The sequence below is a fragment of the Aotus nancymaae genome, unplaced genomic scaffold, assembly GCF_030222135.1.
Source record: "Aotus nancymaae isolate 86718 unplaced genomic scaffold, 86718_ANA_hifiasm-v0.15.2.pri h1tg000014l, whole genome shotgun sequence".
Classification (NCBI taxonomy): domain Eukaryota; kingdom Metazoa; phylum Chordata; class Mammalia; order Primates; family Aotidae; genus Aotus; species Aotus nancymaae.
This window is the reverse complement of record NW_026988425.1, coordinates 68,914,034-68,932,417: the sequence shown is the minus strand read 5'-3', so window position 1 is coordinate 68,932,417 and position 18,384 is coordinate 68,914,034. Positions and strand designations below refer to the sequence as shown.

At 41.8% G+C, this 18,384-nt stretch overlaps 1 protein-coding gene across 1 annotated transcript in view; it reads right to left on the bottom strand.

Moving 5' to 3' along the window:
• IQGAP2 (IQ motif containing GTPase activating protein 2) overlaps positions 1–18,384 on the bottom strand; it is a 316,353-nt gene that overhangs the window by 158,230 nt on the left and 139,739 nt on the right. The window contains exon 3 of the mRNA XM_064376064.1: positions 2,846–3,002. Coding sequence (XP_064232134.1) covers positions 2,846–3,002 — 157 coding nt within the window. The remainder of the gene's footprint in view (positions 1–2,845; positions 3,003–18,384) is intronic.

Genomic DNA, 18,384 nt, shown 5'->3' with positions numbered 1-18,384 from the left:
CACGAGGGGCTAGGGCTGGGTTAGTGAGCGTTCTCCAACGTCTCTTTGCCTTAGTCCTATGATTTAGCTCTCCTTGCAAAGGGCTATGTGACATGCTTCAGTCCTGAACAACACAGTATCAGGAAGTTGAGTTACCTGTTTGCTAATATTTATCTCCTTTCATCTTTTGTATGAGAAATGAAAAGGCCCTAAAATAAAATTTTATAATTATATGGCAAATCACTAAAAGTTTCCATCAAGAACACTAGGTACTTTCAGGGATTTAATAAAGGAAAAAAACAAATCTCTTTTCTGCACTGGAGAAAGGACTCCCCCACATGGGGTCCTTTCCATCTGTCTTGTTTTTTCTTTTAGCTCAGCAAAGAGGGGCTCCCACACCACAGCGGGCCACGGCCTCCCTCCTGCCATGACTCCCTCCTTCCTGCCCGTCTCCCAGCATCACCTCTGTGCCACCCGGCCTTCCAGGGATCTGATGTGGGGAGGGGTGGCATCCCTCTTGTGATGTTTCACTTAGGGATGTCATCACCTGCCTAACCCCCCAAGTATTTTATTCCATAAACAGAAATTGCAAATATTATTTCCCTTGTTCCCATTCCAAAGAGAGGTTGCTATTCATTTAAATAATAGGATCTCTGATGCCAGGAGGAGAAGGTACCTGTTTAAGTTGTGGCGAGGCAACTGCCTTGAGGGCCAAGAGCTGATCTGGAGGGACGCTCCTATATTCAAGGTATACAATGTTCCAGGAAGAGAAAAGAACTAGCCCACACACTGCTCTTAGGCTCACTTCCATGAAGGCCGTCTTCCCAGCCTGATTCTCACAGTCCATGAAAGCCAAAAGAAAACTGTAATTCCCTTTCAGCTGAGCTGGAGCCTACCCCAAACTCTATCATCAAATCTACATAAGTGTTGGTACTGACAGACCTAGATCTTGATTATAGCCAGAATAAAAGCAATGAAAAGAAGACAAGCTGTAGTCTACAATGTGGACAAATATTTATTTTGTGGAGAGATGATACAGATGGTCGTTTTCTGGGCTTCTCTGAATTTTTAAAAATATTTCTGAAAAAAATTTTTCTAAAATTTAATTTTAGCTGGCTAAGTTATTGTTTTATTAAAGTCCTGTGGAAGGTTAACATGAGCTGGAACTCTGGAGTGAAACTTCATGAACTCAAATTTACTTTAATAAATGTGAACATTTTTATTTATAACATTATTCAAGGCAAAAACTTTTGTTCGGTTACCTTTTTGACTAGGCTAGAAAAACAGACTCAAAATAAATTTGACAAGTGATCTTTTCTATTGTTTGCCTTAAAGATTATTCAAACATTCTATCCGTGTTTAATATACATATTAAAGAATATATTTTGCTTAAAGAACTGAAGGGTACTATGAATCATGCAATAAATGGGAAATCATTCCTTTTCCAACTTACTCAACACATTCCCTGCAGCTGTAAGAGAAATAACTGTTCAGAATACTTGAAAATCTGCAGATAAAAAATATTATGTAGAGAACTAAATGCATTAAAAACATAAAGATGAAGTTTCAAAGAAGCTTTAGAAACCTTGACCTGTAGCAGACAATCGGTCATATATTGCAGCGTAGAACACCAGACATTTAAACATTCTATTCTGAAGATGCATCGCTAATGGAGAAGCCTTTTAGTTTGGTGTTTGCTTTTTCCTTTTCCTTTTGAATATAAAACTTCAAATGTAAAAAACTACGCAGAATAGCATAATGAATTCCTATGTACTCATCATTCAAAATAGTTATGAACTCACAGCCGGCTTTTTATCATCTGTCTACCTTTCCCTCAATTATTTTGAAACAAATCCTAGATGTATCATTTTATCTGTAAATACTTTGATATGTATCTCTAAAAGTTTGGAATTTTTATTATTATAAAATTGGTGTTTATTTTGATTTTGTTTTCTTCTCCCTGCTTCTTCTAAATTTAAATAACAGTGCAGTTTTTATTGTTGATCTTACTTCTTCTTCTTCCTATTATTATTATTATTTTAGAGACAGGTTCTCACCCTGTTATCCAGGCTGGAGGGCAGTGGTATGATCATAGCTCACTGCAGCCTTGAACTCCTGGGCTCAAGCAATCCTCCTACCTTGGCCTCCCAAAGTGTTGGGATTATGGGCAAGAGCTACCATACCCAGCTGTTATGATGTTTCTAAAAGGGCTAAAATAGCTTTTTATTTTCTGATGCTTCCCAAATTAGCCCTGAAACAATTCTTAAAACTAGTTGTACACGAAGTGGTTAGTCATTTTTTTTTTAATTGCGTTTTAGGTTTTGGGGTACATGTGAAGAACATGCAAGATTGTTGCATAGGTACACACGTGGCAGTGTGATTTGCTGCATATTTTGTTTTAAACATCAAATGGAAAAGAATTATTGGTTAATCGTTCAACCTTCCTACTTTTTTTTTTTTTTTTTTTTATCACATTGGCCCTAACTCTTTAGGGCCACAAGTTTGAGTACCCACGCTAGGAGTAATAAGCTGTGTCAGTGGTGAAAAAAGGAGTGGTAGCATGCTCCCACTTTTACCTCTACTGGCACTAATAAAGTCAAAAATGACTTCCATGAAGTCATTCATGGAACTGGGGGGAGGCATTAGCAAGCTGTAAGATCAGAGGTCTCTCAGCTTCAGACTAGAAATAGAAACACTTTGCTTTGTAAAACTGCTACTGCCTCAGGAATGATATTAACAGGCTCCAAAGACATCACCCACTCCCCAAAATCCTTACAGAAACACTAAGAGTAAAAGAAGGAAGAGGACATGAAATACCAAACTTTCACTTTTAGCTGGAAGCCAAAAACAATTAGATCTTGGTTACCTTATAACGTGTTTGTTCCACATCATAGATCTTTTTCTCTGATACCATTTTCGGGGCAAAGAACTTGGCTAACTTTGCAAGGTAAACTCCATTCCGGAGCCCTTCTTCCAGTTCAGTGGTTGGTGGCAATTCTTCAACTAAGCAAACTTCCATCCACCTAAAAGGATTAAAAAAATATTAAAGTGACTCCAGTGGGTAACTTTCTGAAAATGAAGGCATGCAGTATTTTGCTGTGTGTGTTGGAGACAAAGCAGGATCTGAAACAAACATCTTTAGGTGTCACTGGTGGGAAGAGAAGACTTTCTGGGTAGAATGAGGATTTTGAACATGAGATGAACAGGGGAAATGAAAGCCCAGAGGCGCTGAACTCACTCTCATGCCAGAGCTCGTCAACTGTACCTTTATCCGAGCCTCTTCCAAGTCTCCTTTGTGCCAAAGGAGAAAAAGGCCAAACCATTTTGTATGGGTGAAAGTAGTCCTGCTGACATTAAAGAAAAAATAATTCCAAGTTTACGAGCCATTGGCAGAGGCAATTCTTATAGGGGCTGTGCCTCAAGGAGTGCATAGTCCAAAGTACTGTAAAATCTGCAGTTACCTCAGTCCAGGGATGACTACCAGGAAAGGTAGGAAGGCATGGAAAAGGGGCACTGGAATTCAGAAATAGACAAAGCTTCTTTAAATAATACACACTCCTTGTTCCAATACCAGGAACTTATTACAACACACTTATCTTTTTTGGGAATATACAGTACTTAATGGGTTCTGAAAAAAATATTTTAGACAAAGATCAGATTAAACCTAAGATGTTGTGCCAGTATTGTAGAAAAGAGAACACCAAGGTCAATTACTGGCTCAAGGACTTACAGTGGGAGAGGAGACAGGCCAGTGTACATTTCACAATGGTGTGCTCAGGATCTGCCAGAGTTATGAGAATACTCCTTTCTCGAGTAACTATTACCTACTAGAAGATCCAAGATGCCTGTGTGCAGTTCTCAGCAGGGAGCCCCCGGCCTCCCTGTCATGCAGCTACTGATCTACAAATTAAACTATTAGCATGAACACCATATCTATACAGACAGTCTCCCGAGAGGATCATTAACACAATAGCCACTGATCCTGCCAACACCTGGAACACAGCAGAGCACCATGCTGCAATATTAACAACTGATCCTGACCCAAGCCGCCAACACTGTAACGTGTCTGAACCACATGTAGCTCTGAATAGCAACTTTATAAGTTCAAGAAGCCCCTAATAAGTGGTTATGACAGACCACTTACTAGGCACTATAAGACTGGAATCCAGTAGTCCCCCCTTATTCAAGGTTTCACTTTCTGCAGTTTTAGTTATCTGAGGTCAACTAGTCTGAAAATATCAAATGGCAAGTTCCAGGAATACGCAACTCATAAGTTTTAACGTGCATGCCATGCTGAGTAGTATGATGAAACCTCATGCTGTCCCACTCCCATCCCTTACTCATCACAAGATGGGTAAGTGCAGCACAACAAGATATTGTGAGACAGAGAGAGTCCACATTCACAGAACTTTTATCATGGCATATTGGTATAATTGATCTGTTTTATTATTAGTTACTATTGTTAATCTCTTTCTGTGCCTAGTTTATAAACTGAACCTTCACATAGGTATGTATCTATATGAAAAAACAGTATATTCAGGGTTTGGTGCTATCTTCAGTTTCAGGCGTTCACTGAGGGTCTTCAAACATGGATGGGAGGGTAATAGTGTATATGAGAAAAATATAAACATAAGCCTTGCCTTCAAAGAGCATTAAATATAATTGAGAAGGCAACACAATTACAAGGAAAAGCCAGAGAACCATATGAGAGGCTATGATGTGCAATGCTACATGGCAGGATAGAATCAGAAAATGTCTGGGAGTAAAGGGGAATCACTGGGCTATCACTGTAGCAATCAAGAAAAACATTAAAAAGGAGGTAGAACCTGAACTTGGCCTGAAGAATGGAGTACAGTAAGTCCTCACCTACTTGGAAGCTATGAATTTAAGCAAAATATTGTGTAACAAAATCAATTTTACCATAGGCCAATTTCTATAAACAAGTTACACTGGGCACTATGGCTCATGCCTATAATTCCAGAACTTTGGGAGGGTGAGGTGGGAGGGCTGCTTCAGGCCAGGAGTTTGAATCAGCCTAGGCAGCAGTGAGACCCTGGTTCTCTTGTTTTTTTTTTGAGACAGAGTCTTGCTCTGTCACCAGGCTTGGGCCAGGCTGGAGTGCAATGGCGCAATCTCGGCTCACTGCAACCTCCACCTCCCAGGTTCAAGCAATTCTGTTGCCTTAGCCTCCCGAGTAGCTGGGACTACAGGTGCACACCACCATGCCCAGCTAATTTTTGCCTTTTATTTTTAGTAGAGACAGGGTTTCACCATGTTGGCTAGGATGGTCTTGATCTCTTGACCCCGTGATCCGCCCGCCTTGGCCTCCCAAAGTGCGGGGATTTACAGGCGTGAGCCACTGCGCCTGGCCAGACCTTGGCTCTCTTAAAAAAAAAATGAGCCGGGCATGGTGGTGTGCACCTGTGGTCCCAGTTACTCAGGGGGTAGGGTGGGAGGACTGCTTGAGTTTGAGGCTGCAATAAGCCATAGTCAGGCCACGGCATTCTAGCCCAGGCAACAGTGCAAGACCCTGTCTCTAAAAAGAATTAAGTTCCTATTGCCTATTTCTGGTCACAAAAACACCACCAAACTTCTAAATAAAGACCAAAACTCTTCTATGTTAAACACTGAAATAAATGTGAGCTATACATACAATTAAGAAAGATTAACATAAACTTTTGGTATAATGAAGGGACTCGGAAAAAACAAAGTAAGATAATTCTTCACTCTCTTATTCCAGTTCAGGGTCTTGGGTGGCCGGAGCCTATCCCAGCAGCTTGCGGAGGGGCACCAACCCTGGACAGGATGCATTCCCACTGGAAGACACGCTCACACTCCCACCACACTCACTCGGGTGGGGACAATGAGGCACATCAGTTAACCTAACATGCACATCTTTGGGATGTGGAAGACAACAGGAGTGCCCAGAGGAAACCCACACAGACCTGGGGAGACCACACAAACTCCGCAGTGGCCCCTTCTTCTTCCTCACCAACATTATGAGGAGATGACATCCAATGAAACGATGTTATTGGAGGACCTGCTGTAGCTAGAGAGGCAGGGAGAGAACCGGAAGCTGGGGAGAACAAAAACTAAAGGCATAAAAAAAACATGGCTGACTCATGAAGAAAGCCCAGAGAAGACAGCGGGCTTTGGGGCTCACGGGGAGAAGACAGCCATGAGGCTGGGCCTTCCCGGTGATGCCAGGCTCTGGAGGGTCTAGCACGCGAGGACAAGTGTTGATATTCGTAACCACGAGAAGCAGGGAGCTCCTGGCAGCCTCACAGAAGAGGAGTGAGGTGTTGACAGTGGTAATCAGAGAGAATTGATCTGGTATAATGGATGCCTCAGAGACCAAGTCCTCTGTCAGGCCTTTCCCATTGTGAGGTGTTGAGCGACAAGATCAGCCAGGAAGAAACGGGAAGGAAGACAACCAAGAGACATTTCCAGGAAACAGTAAGAGGACCTGGTGACAGCTCAGAAAAGGGAGTCAAAAAACAGACAAAGATTATCAGCCAGGGAGAGACACTGAGGCGAAGGGAGGGTTCTGCTCCGGACTCAGCCACACGGTGGTGGTGTGAGTGCAAGCAAGTCCCCTCGCCTCTCCGAGCCTCAGTTTCTCTCCTCTGCTAAAGGAGGGGTGTTGGTGATGAGAAGTTGGTGATAAAGTCCTTGCCAGCTCTAACATTCTATAGGGCTGTGAAACAGGAAGAACAAGAAACAGGTAAGATGCGATGCTGATGAACTTCCTTTTCACATATCATGCATATCATTCACATATCATCTGAGCCTCACTTCAAATAAACTGAAGTAAGAATACTATGGACTTGCTAAATTTTGAAAAGAAGAAATCAATAATAATACTGCCTTAAAAAAATGCGGCCAAGTTAAGAGTCACTGCTCTAGACCAAGTTTCTAAGCTAAATAAATGAATTCGAGTATTAGGTGATTTCACAATAAAACACATCTATTTACAAATAATTACATTTTCAAATAATTATCTTGGGAAAATGCAAGAAATTGTTTCTTACACAAAAATATATGAATGCTTTATAACAACCTGGTAGTTGGAGTATATGTGTGAGGGGTAGGGTTAGGGGTAAACTGACAATTGGTAGCAAGAGTAGGGGAGATATGTTGACAACTGGGAGCAAGGGGCAGGATGCAAAAATAAAAACTCTGAAGTATGATTATTTTAGAGTTGGGCTTGTTTCTAAAAAGAGCTAATCACAGTTATTTTTGTCTATATTAAAATATACATGCAGTTGGTTTAAAACACTGATACCAGGCTGGGGATGGTAGCTCGTGCCTATAATCCCAGCACTTTGGGAGGCCAAAGTGGGCAGATCATTTGAGGTCAGGAGTTCGAGACCAGCCTGGCCAACATGGCGAAACCCCATCTCTATTAAAAACAAAAATTAGTCAGGCATGGTAATGGGTGCCTGCAGTCCCAGCTACTCGGGAGGCTCAGGTAGGAGAACTGCTTGAACCCAGGAGGCAAAGGTTGCAGTGAGCCGAGACGGCATCACTGCCCTCCAGCCTGGCCGACAGAGTGAGACTCCGTCTTAAAAAAAATTAAAAACAAACAAACAAACAAACAAACAAAAACAAAAAACAAACAAACAAAAAACACTGACAGCAAAAACTTAGGTTAGGTACAACCTATTTAAAATATAGGCCATGATTAATTCTTATAACATTAGGAACTGCTCAAAGGCAAAGGCCATTTCTTCTTTCTTTTTATAATTCCTTTGTGACTAGAAACCTGTTTACACAAAGCAAGTACTCAACATATGGTTATGAAAGATTCTGACAGCCTAAGAAAAAGTTTCCCAAGCATCACAGTTACATCATAAAATCTTTTAAGATATTGCCAAAAAGTTACAAAATGTTACTTTTTTTTAACATTAGGCATCAACGGAGATACCTCTTTTTCTCTGCCTTGAAAGCCAAGAGATGATGTTATTATCAATGACAACTAGTACTTATTGAGCACTATTTTGTGCCAGAATCTGGACTTGATACCTTACGGGGATTACTATTGAATCTTCTCATAACCACCCATAAGAAAGAGGTGCTATCAGGATCACCATTTGCTGATGATTTTCCTGTGTTTTTCTCAGATTTTGTTGATTTTCTTTTTCTTTTTTAAATTTTTGTTTCTTCTTCTTTTTTTTTTGAGATTCTTTTGATTTTGTGACATGATGTCTGAGGTTTTCCAAAGCTCAGGAAAGGCTAAGGCTACACAGCTCAATAAAGTTGCCAGGGGTCTCTGCTCCTCTAATTCCAACTTTTAGCGTCTCACAACTCACCAAACTGAATCCTCCAGTCTAGGCCTAGTGTGAAAAAAAAAGTGATAACAAAATACTCCAGGGCTACTTCCAGAGTAGTGGTCAGAGTTCCACAGCTTGGAGACACAGATGTCACTGTTTCAGTATAAGGTCAGAGGATAGTATATTCATTGCCAGGGTTGAGGAGATTCCTGGGGCTTCATTTGCTCTCTCAGAACTCCCTCTTTTTCACCTACCTTGCAACAGGCATGGTAAATAGTCCAGGTTTCCCCTTGTGATGCTGTAGCAGGGCAGAGGTGGAATACAGGAAACTTAGAGCCTATTCAAATGCAGTCACCTCCTCAGGAAGGCCTACAGGCCTAGAGCTCTCAAAGCCCCTTCCAATAAGATATGACTCAGAAACTTGTATCAATCATCAGTCCATATATGATCAACAAACAAAACTATTCTTCTATGACAGGTGACACACTCTGCTGACAGGATAACCAGTCAGACTGGGTACTTAAGACTGCTCTAAAGGTATTAAAATCCCTCACAATGAAGCAGGAGCCATGATATACTGGAGTACAGTAGCATGATCTCGGCTCAATGTAACCTTCGTCTCTTGGGTTCAAGCAATTCTCCTGCCTCAGCCTCCCGAGTAGCTGGGACTACAGGCGTGTGTCACCACACCCGGCTAATTTTTACATTTTTAGTAGAGACGGGGTTTCACCATGTTGGCCAGGCTGGTCTTGACCTTGTGACCTCATTATCTGCCTGCTTCAACCTCCCAAAGTGCTGGGATTACAGGCATGAGTCACCGTGCCCGCCCAATGTGCAAACTTCTAAACTAGTGCACAATCATCATGTGGGCTGACTAGGCTTTGGATTGATTTTTTAAGTATAAGGAAAAAACTTCAAGCACAGATACTGATATAGGAGTTAAGAAGAAATCACTCAGGCAGATAGCAAGGGTATGGGAGTCCTTGGCAAAGCTTTTCTTTTTTATGAAAAGCAGTCCCAAATCATATTCTAACACAGAGCAGTCTGCAGGCCGGGAGCTTGCACAAGTGAATGTCAGCAGGAACTAAGGACTAGACATGTTCAAGATGACGGCTCCATCTTCCCTTCTCTGCCAGCCATGTGTACTGTAAAGGAGCACACATGATGGCTCCATCAACTGGAAAGTCCATTTGCATAAGGAGATTAAGGTGGGGCCACCAGCCTTCCCCATGCACTATGTAAACGTCATACCTGATTGAACCAATCTATGAGCCCTATGTAAATAAGACACCACCTCTTAAAACCAAACTATAAAACTCAAGGCATTTGCTACCAGCAGGTCCTTTCTGCTGGGAGACCCATTCTTAAATAATGCTTCATTGTATGAATACATCACATTTATTCATTTATTTATCAGTTTTTGGACATGTTATTTTTCCTCCTAACTTTTTGACTATTGTGAATGATAAACACTTGTGAACTATTTTTTGCACTGACGTATGTTCTCATTTCTCTTGGGTACATACCCAAGAGTAGAATTGCTAGGTCACATGGTAACTATATGTTCAATCTTTTTAGAACTTTCAGACTGTTTTCCAAAACAGCTGTACCATTTCCCCTTACCACCAGCAGTGTATGAGGATTTCCATTTCTTCACATCCTTGCCAATACTCTTCTTTTTGATTACAGCCATCCTAGTGGATGCAAAGTGGCATCTCATTATGGTTTTTGTTTTCATTTCCCTGAGGGCTAATGATACTCAGCTTCTTTTTATGTGGGTATAGCCCCTTTATGTACTTCTGGAGAAATGTCTTTCAAATCTCTCTCTCATGTTTTAGTTGAATTATTTGTCTTTTTATTTTTGAGTTATAAGAGTTCCTTACATATTCAGTATACAAGATTATTTGATCTATGATTTGAAAAATATTTCCTCCATTCTATGGGCTGTCTTTTCACTTTCTTAATGGTATTATTTGAGGCAAAAATGTTTTTACTTTGATGAAGTCTCATTTATCTAATTCTTCTTTTGTTGCTTATATTTTTGGTGTTCTATATGTTACATATTTACACCTATGTCTTCCTCTCTCTTATCTCTTAGTTTAGATCTTTGATCCATTTTGAACTACCTTTTGCATATGGTGTGAGACGAGAGTCTAACTTCATTCTTTTGCATGTGGCTACCCAGTTGTCCCAGGACCATTTGCTGAAAAGCCTACCTTTGTTGAACTGTCTTGGCACCTTTATTGAAAATTAACTGACTGTGTAAGTAAGTGTTCACTTCTGAACTCTCAGTTCTAGTCCAGTGATCTGTATGTCTACAACTTATGTAAGGATAGTATATAAAGTGTGCATACATAAAATCAAGCTAGAGATACTTTATGTGTCATCAAGAGCCTGTCCTCAAATTTGGCCTAAAAATCCATAGAAATAACAACCAGAATTTTCCCCCCTTCCCCCAACACTGTTCTTGCATTCACTGCTTCTTCTTCATCCCTTCTATTGATTACTTTTATCAGCCCAGAACCCCAATATGTGAATGTCTTGCTCCAAAGCAAAAGTTGAAGCTATTTCTTATGAGCATCTTAAGGGTTGCTAGAGAACTTCGTCTTCCTTTTTTTAGGGTGAGACTACTTTTTTATTAGTATTGCTTGTTTTCTATTCTCTCTGCAGAGAAAGTTTGGGTCATCTACAAGGCACAGAAAAACAAAATGGAAGTAAAAGGAATTTACTTTTTATCATTCAAGCAGTCTCTCTTCAACGTGTGTGTGTGTGTGTGTGTGTGTGTGTGTGTGTGTGTGTGTGTGTGTGTGTTTTGAATTTGAGGTGGCTTCCCTAGTGCCAACATACGTGTAAATGTACCAGGGCTGGTCCAAGTGACAGTGGAAGAAGAAATGGGTAGTGGGAAGTGGGGAGATGGAAGAAAGGGAGAGAAAGGAGAAATCTTTCAAATTTTAGGGCAAGAAGAAAAATTTTGTCTTGTGGGAGTTAAAAAAAAAAAAAACCACCCTACAAAAATCCTGAAACAAACAATCCTTTCTATTGTACTACTTTGTGCTTTGCAGAACATACGAAAGTTGTTTTGTGGAGGCATTTGCTATCCGAGTTGTTATTCAGGAAATCACCAACTATAAATCTTGGTCTCTATCATACAGTGCTGTATGGAGTAAGTATCCTGATAGTAGAACTGCTGGCCAAGAACAGAAAAATGTGTTTTATCTGCATAAGCCCTGTTTTACTGCAGTGCCCTGTTCTATGAACTTTCAAGTATCGCAAGTTAATTTCTCCCCTAATATTTTAAAAATCATCATATAAGACATACTCTAAAAGAATATAAGAATATCTGGCCTTTGTTTTTATGTATAGCATGATTGGTCACTTTTCATCTTCTGTGTCAACAGACAGTAAAAACATCAGAAGGACTAAGTTAAATTCTCATGGCAAAACTTTTCATCAGCTGGAGGCCAATACAGAATTGCCACCATGATTCCATTAGCCTTCTTAGCCCAGGGGAACGTGGCTGTAGGAACCCACCCTGCAAAACTGAGGTGGGCATCGATGTGCCCCCATCCTTCTCTCATACAAAACTTATTTCATTCATTCTAAGAAAGTGACAAGAAAGGCTATTTTCTTTAGTAAAATTTTTGCTTTAAGAATGAAAAAAAAAAAAGAAAGGTGAACAAGTCTGGGAAGGGATGCTTCTAAAATGGTCCCAGAAGCCACTGAGAGGATGTGGGGAGGGGGGACACTGGGCTGGCTGGAAAAAAAAAAAAGAATGCTAATTATTTTCTCTAAAACACAGGCACACAATACCATGGAAAGAATCAGTACATGACTTCAAGATCTAATAGGAGTGGAGCAGACTTCGGCGGACTTATGTCTCACTCTTCTCTTTCAGGGGGAGATGATATGGTAGAATCTGCTGAGTTTGGCAAGCTTCCCCAAACTGCGTTCCACAGAACACTGGCTCAGATGCTAAGACAGACTGTTGCTAGAAATAAGGATGTGAAAGGTGATTCCAGTGAGGTTTTAGACAGAGAAGAGGAACGTGTTACTAGACACTGACGAAAAGGCAATCCTTGTTATAAAATGGCAAAGAACGTTGCTGAATTGCGTTTTTGTGTTTTGTGGAAGGTAGAGCTTGCGAGTGACAACCTTGGATATTCCGCTGAGATTTCTAAGCCAAGTGTTGAAAGCCTGCTGTGCTTTCCTTGCCACTTTCCTTTCTCTTTACTGCTTCTAGCAAAGTGCAAGATAAGTGAGAGAAATTAAAGAAAAAACTGTTAGGCTAAACAAACCAGAACTTAAAGATCTGGAAAATTCTCAGCTTATCCATATTGCAAAGAAATGAGAATATGTTCTGGAGAGGACACTAACAGTGTGACTAGACAACCACTCCCTAAAGAGTGACAGTGGGACTCACAGATCTCATCAGCCATCTCAACAGATGCCAGAAATAGAGATGGGGCTCTACCAGCAGCAGAAACACTGCTAGCTTGGACTAAAGGGAACACAGACAGGACCCAACAGCACTAGGCTTCTGGGATGCTACAGGATGGGACAATAGAGCTCTCTGGCTCTGGCTGTGAGCATGTATTATCCTTCAAGAAAAAGGAAGAAAGGTCCCTAAAGCTGCCAATCTCACCCCAACCCAGAAGTGTTCAGGCCCAGGCGGTGAGGAAGTCTCTCTTCCATTTCAAAGGATACAGCTCTCTCTGCCTCAGTGTCACTGGGTCATGCTGTCCTTGTCCAAGGCCTCAAAAGCAAGGCTGCCACCTGCAGCCTTGAAGAAATTCTGCCAGCCCAGTGGGCCTGGAGGACAGAGCATCATGTAAAAAGAATCATTCTCTGGCCTTAAAATCGAACGGAATTTGCCCAGCTAGGTTTTGAACTTGCTTTGGACCCATGACCCTTTTTTCTTCCTTTCAAGTTCTCCCTTTTGGAGTGAGAATGTCTTTCCTAAGCCTGTCCCATCATTGTATTTTGGAAGCAAATAACTTGTCTGGTTTCACAGGTTCACAGCTGGAGAAGAATTTCTGCCTCAAGATGAATCACATATCTTGAGTCTCACCCACCTTGATTTAGATGATATTTAGATGAGATTTGGGACTTAGAAATGAGGCTAGAATGGGTTAAGGCTTAGGCTGTTGAATGCAGGTGAATGTATTTTGCTGTGAGGAGGACATGAATTTTGGGGATGCAGAGGGCAGAATGTTATGAGAACTGTGTTCTCCTACCCAAATTTATATGCTGAAGTCCTTACCCCAAATATTTCAAAATGAGACTGCATTTGAAGACAGGACCTTTAAAGAGAGATAGTTAAGTTAAAATGAGGTGATTAGGCATGCTCCTGTTCTTATAAGAAAAGGTGATGAGGGCACAGACAGCTCCCAGGGCTGCACACTCATAGAGGGAAGACAGGAGGACATAGTGAAAGGGTCATCTGCAAAGCCAAGGAGAGAGGCCTCAGAAGAAACCAAACACCATGACACCTTGCTCTCGGATTTCCAGCCTCCAAAACTGTGAGAAAGTAAAGCCTCCCAATCTGTGGTATTTTGTTTATGGCAGCCTGAACAAACTAATTCACTAGCTAAAACATCAACTCCCATCATCCTCTAAAATTCCTAACCCAATTTTAGTTCTCTTCACTGCATTTATTACTACCTGGCAGACCAGGTATTAATACTCATTTGTTTGACTGGCTCATCCAGTTAGACTGTGAACTCTACAACAGCAAGGACCTTACCTGTCTTGAGAGGCATCTAACACAATGGTTGAAAGCCCACACTCTAGAGCTCGATGCCTGTGACTGAACCAAAGCTCTGCCACTTACTAATTACATGACCCTTGGGCAAGTGAATTAATCTGAGTCTGTTTTCTAATCCATAAAATGGGATAATAATAGAACTGCTTCAAAGGGCTGTCACGAGTTAACGGTAGAAAAGCACTAGAACTGTGCCTGGCATATAGTGGGCACCTTTCATGGTAGCTACTGCAGTTTTTACTGCTTACCACCATATCCCAGACCATCCCCCTGTCTGACTGCCAGTATAATTCGCTGTTCACATCTGACCTTCAGCATTATTTGTTTAGCTCAGCACTATTTGTTTAGCCATACACACTTCCTTGTGCAGGAAGTATGCCAGCATTTTGACTATCAAACATGCCTTCTTCTCTTGTCCCAGTCTGTTGTATCCCCTGAACAACCCACTCCTCCCCCTAAACATATTCTATTGCCTTACACCACATACAGTCTTAAATGGCATTTAGTAGGGGGTATGTAAATATTTACATGTGTTCAGGAGAGCCAGGTTTCTGCTATAATGAGACTCCCACTCTACTGATAATGCCAATCGCAAACAATGGCAGCTCACATTTACTTAGCACGTGGGCCAGAACTTAGCAGGTACTTATATGAATGTATTCTCACACTAACCTGATGAGATTGATATTACTCCCCTTTAATAGAGAAGGAAGAAGAGGCTCAGAAAGTTAAGTAACTTGCTCACAATTACACAGCCAGTAAGTGGCTGAGCTGTGATTTAAATTCAGGTTGTCACCTCTACAGGACACCTCTCTGCCACTCTACTCTGCTCTGACAAATCAATTAAGATTAATAGGGTGAACAGGGCTTAAGCTCACTTCCTAGGAATGTTCTTTTCTTAAGCAGAAGCCTTAAGTGAAGCCTTTTCTAAAACTAAAATGAGCCAATTCAGATCTTCATAAACTATGCTTTCCCAAAGCCAGGTGTGCCTGTGCTTTAAGACAAGAAGGTGAACATACTCTTTAGGACTGGCTGAAGGGGCTGCAGTCACTTTCAGAAGTGTCTGTGGGGGTACAGCTGTCTTCACTAGACCTTGGAGCTCCAAAAATCTGGCTTCAAACTTGGTTCTGCCACTGTATTCATCTTGATTACCTTGGGGTACAACAATCTCTCTGGGCCACAATTTCCTCTATCAGAAAATTGGGTACAATACTCGCTACCTCATACAGAAGTCATGAGAATGAAAACAGATGCTAAGTGTGAAATCACCTAGGAAAAAAGTACCCAGCATGCACCAGGTCCTCAAGAAACAATTGTTAATGAAATGAAATGAAAAGGAGCTAGGCAGGTGGGCACCAGTTTAAAGCATAATGCTACAAAGGGTCCATCACACTGTCCTCCACAGAGCAGCCTGGCCACACTGACCTGAACACGTGAGGTCTAAAGTCTTCTAGGTGGAGATTACAGTGGGATGTGACACCCTGCAGGAAAATAAGCTGACCAAAGGGCCTTGGAGAACTGAGCTCAAAAATGGGACTCTGTCAAGCTGCCCTCCCTAGAACTTGCTACAGGGAAGGCTGTCATGTCTGTCTGCAGTGCAATGCACCTTCAGTTTTATAAGATAACCATGAGCTGGGGTGCAGAGGAAGAGTCAAGAAGAACCGAAAGTACTCAGCAGCAGTTTCCTGGCACATCTACATGTATCTGAGGCTTCCGCATACATTTTGGTCTAAATAACTTAAGACTTGATGAAGCAGATTCTCCTTCCTGGGTTTGTCTTCACTGTGCACATGCTCTAACCGCAAAATAATCACTGTCCTTGCACTTTTAAACGTGTCTTTGCCCGAACGTAGGCAGGAAAATGAAAGCAATGAGCATAACAAGATCATTGTAAACTTACTTAAATTGCCACAACTCCTTCCTACACTTGACTTCCCTCTTCTAAGCCCCAAGCAAGTATTCAATATGGAATTGTTAAATAGTGGACATTCCAGAACACCAGGAGAATGCCATAACTAAAGCCAGGCCATATTTCAACACATAAGAAACATAACAGGCAGAAGTTGTATCCAGTATGAATTTCCTTCCTTCTTTTTCTCCCCTTAAACTACAGGTGTCCTATGTCCAAAGTTAACCCTTTCTTGGAGGTGGTGAATGAGGGAGAGTTGTACAGACTGATTCCTCTACAGCCTAAAGGATCAAAAGAGAATAGCTCTCAGCAGTTAGTGTGAAGTAATAGCACAGTGAAAAATTCAGCTGTGAGGAATGTCATGTTAATACCATACTTGCAGCGTTTTCTTCCTCTAGCTACGTCGTCTGCCCAGCCCTTATTGATTTCCCCCACCTCCACTACCAGCTGTACCAAGGAAGTGACAAACGGGGACTCACTAGATGCCATCAATCATTGTCACCAAGAAGAGAAAGAAAATAATCCAACATATGTTCTCGCAAATGCCTCCCACTCTCCACTCCCACCTCTTCCTCTTCACTGACACACACTCTTTATAAGCAGTAAGCCACTTTTTAACATCTCTTGAGTGAAAACATTTGAGGCACAGATAGGAGGAGCATCCCAAGCACCATTCTTTCCTGACATGTGTATCTGTAGTTACAGTGCACACAGTGAGACCAAGGCAGGGTTGCCCACCAATAAGTTACTGCCAGTCCCAACCATAGAGAGCAGAAGTGCTGCAGATGATTCAACCAATGCTGCTCTTGTGCCACGTGGGACAGAAGAACAGAAAGATGCACAATACAGGTAGCAGATGGTACTCTGCAACTCATTCTGACGACAGAACAGGAGTTTCCTATTTGTCCACTGACCACCATGACGCTTGATAGATCAATTCCTATGGCAACAGCTCTAAGTCTAATGCACTACAAATAAAAAGGGTTTATTTTATTTTATTTTTTTGAAATGGAGTCTCAATCTGTCGCTCAGGCTGGAGTGCAGTGGTGTGATCTTGGTTCACTGCAACCTCCACCTCCCAGGTTCCAGTGATTCTCCTGCCTCATCCTCCTGAATAGCTGGGATTACAGGCATGCACCACCATACCCAGACAATTTTTGTATTTTTAGTAGAGATAGGGTTTCACTATGTTGACCAGGCAGTCTTGAACTCCTGACCTCAAGTGATCTGCCCACCCCAGCCTCCCAAAGTGCTGGAATTACAGGTGTGAGCCACCACACCTGGCCAAAAAGGGGTATATTAAGTAGATATGGACACCTGTGTTCATTTCTGAGAATAAAGCAAGAGGTGGCGTGTGGCCACTTCCATCACAGGCCATAGGAGAATATTTCTCTGGCTCTGTTGAGAAATGCTGAGTGTATGATAAAATTATACTATTTGCTAAGAAGAATGATGGCAAGGAAAACCTAGCTGCCACCCCCTGCCCCAAGTGGAAAACTGCTTGTGGCATTCTAAAGTAGCAAAACAGTATATGTCTACCATACACCGGTTAAAACAATTCTTTAAGCATAGGCTATGTGGCCCTGCCCCCGTGGCTCCCTCGTGGAAAATACTTTCTGGTTTGTCTGTGATCAGTGGTAAGCGGGCACCAGCTGCCTACCTAGTTTACCTTGGTTCTATGAGAAAACACAGGATACTTGTTTGTTAATAATAATCACCTATTCAGAGAGAATAACTATGTGGGTCAGGATCTGCTCAAGGCCCTCAGTCCGGAATGCTGTCAGCCCATGAGGCTCTCAGCTCAGAAGTCTATTGACCCCCAGACAGTCCCACTTTGTTGTTCTATCTGGGTGTCTGCTTCTTAATGCCTTCAGCGCCGCCTGGGTGGGGGTCTCTATGGCCAAGCTGGTCTTGGTATGGCTCCATAACCCCCTATTGGGCATCTATTCTGGCTTAATAAAATCAACCAAGATCAATGATATGCATGTAACCACTATGATATTAAAAAATAAACTGGGCCGGGCGCGGTGGCTCACGCCTGTAATCCCAGCACTTTGGGAGGCCGAGGCGGGTGGATCACGAGGTCAAGAGATCGAGACCATCCCAATCAACATGGTGAAACCCCGTCTCTACTAAAAATACAAAAAATTAGCTGGGCATGGTGGCGTGTGCCTGTAATCCCAGCTACTCAGGAGGCTGAGGCAGGAGAATTGCCTGAACCCAGGAGGCGGAGGTTGCGGTGAGCCGAGATCGCGCCATTGCACTCCAGCCTGGGTAACAAGAGTGAAACTCTGTCTCATAAAAAAAAAATAATAATAAATAAAATAAAATAAAATAAACTTAGATGTCTGATGACAGGAGGGAGTGTGAAGTAATAACTCATTATATAAGTGAAATACTATATAGGCATTAATATTTATGATGACAACTTAGCAAAACGGAGGAAAGCTGATATAGTAAAG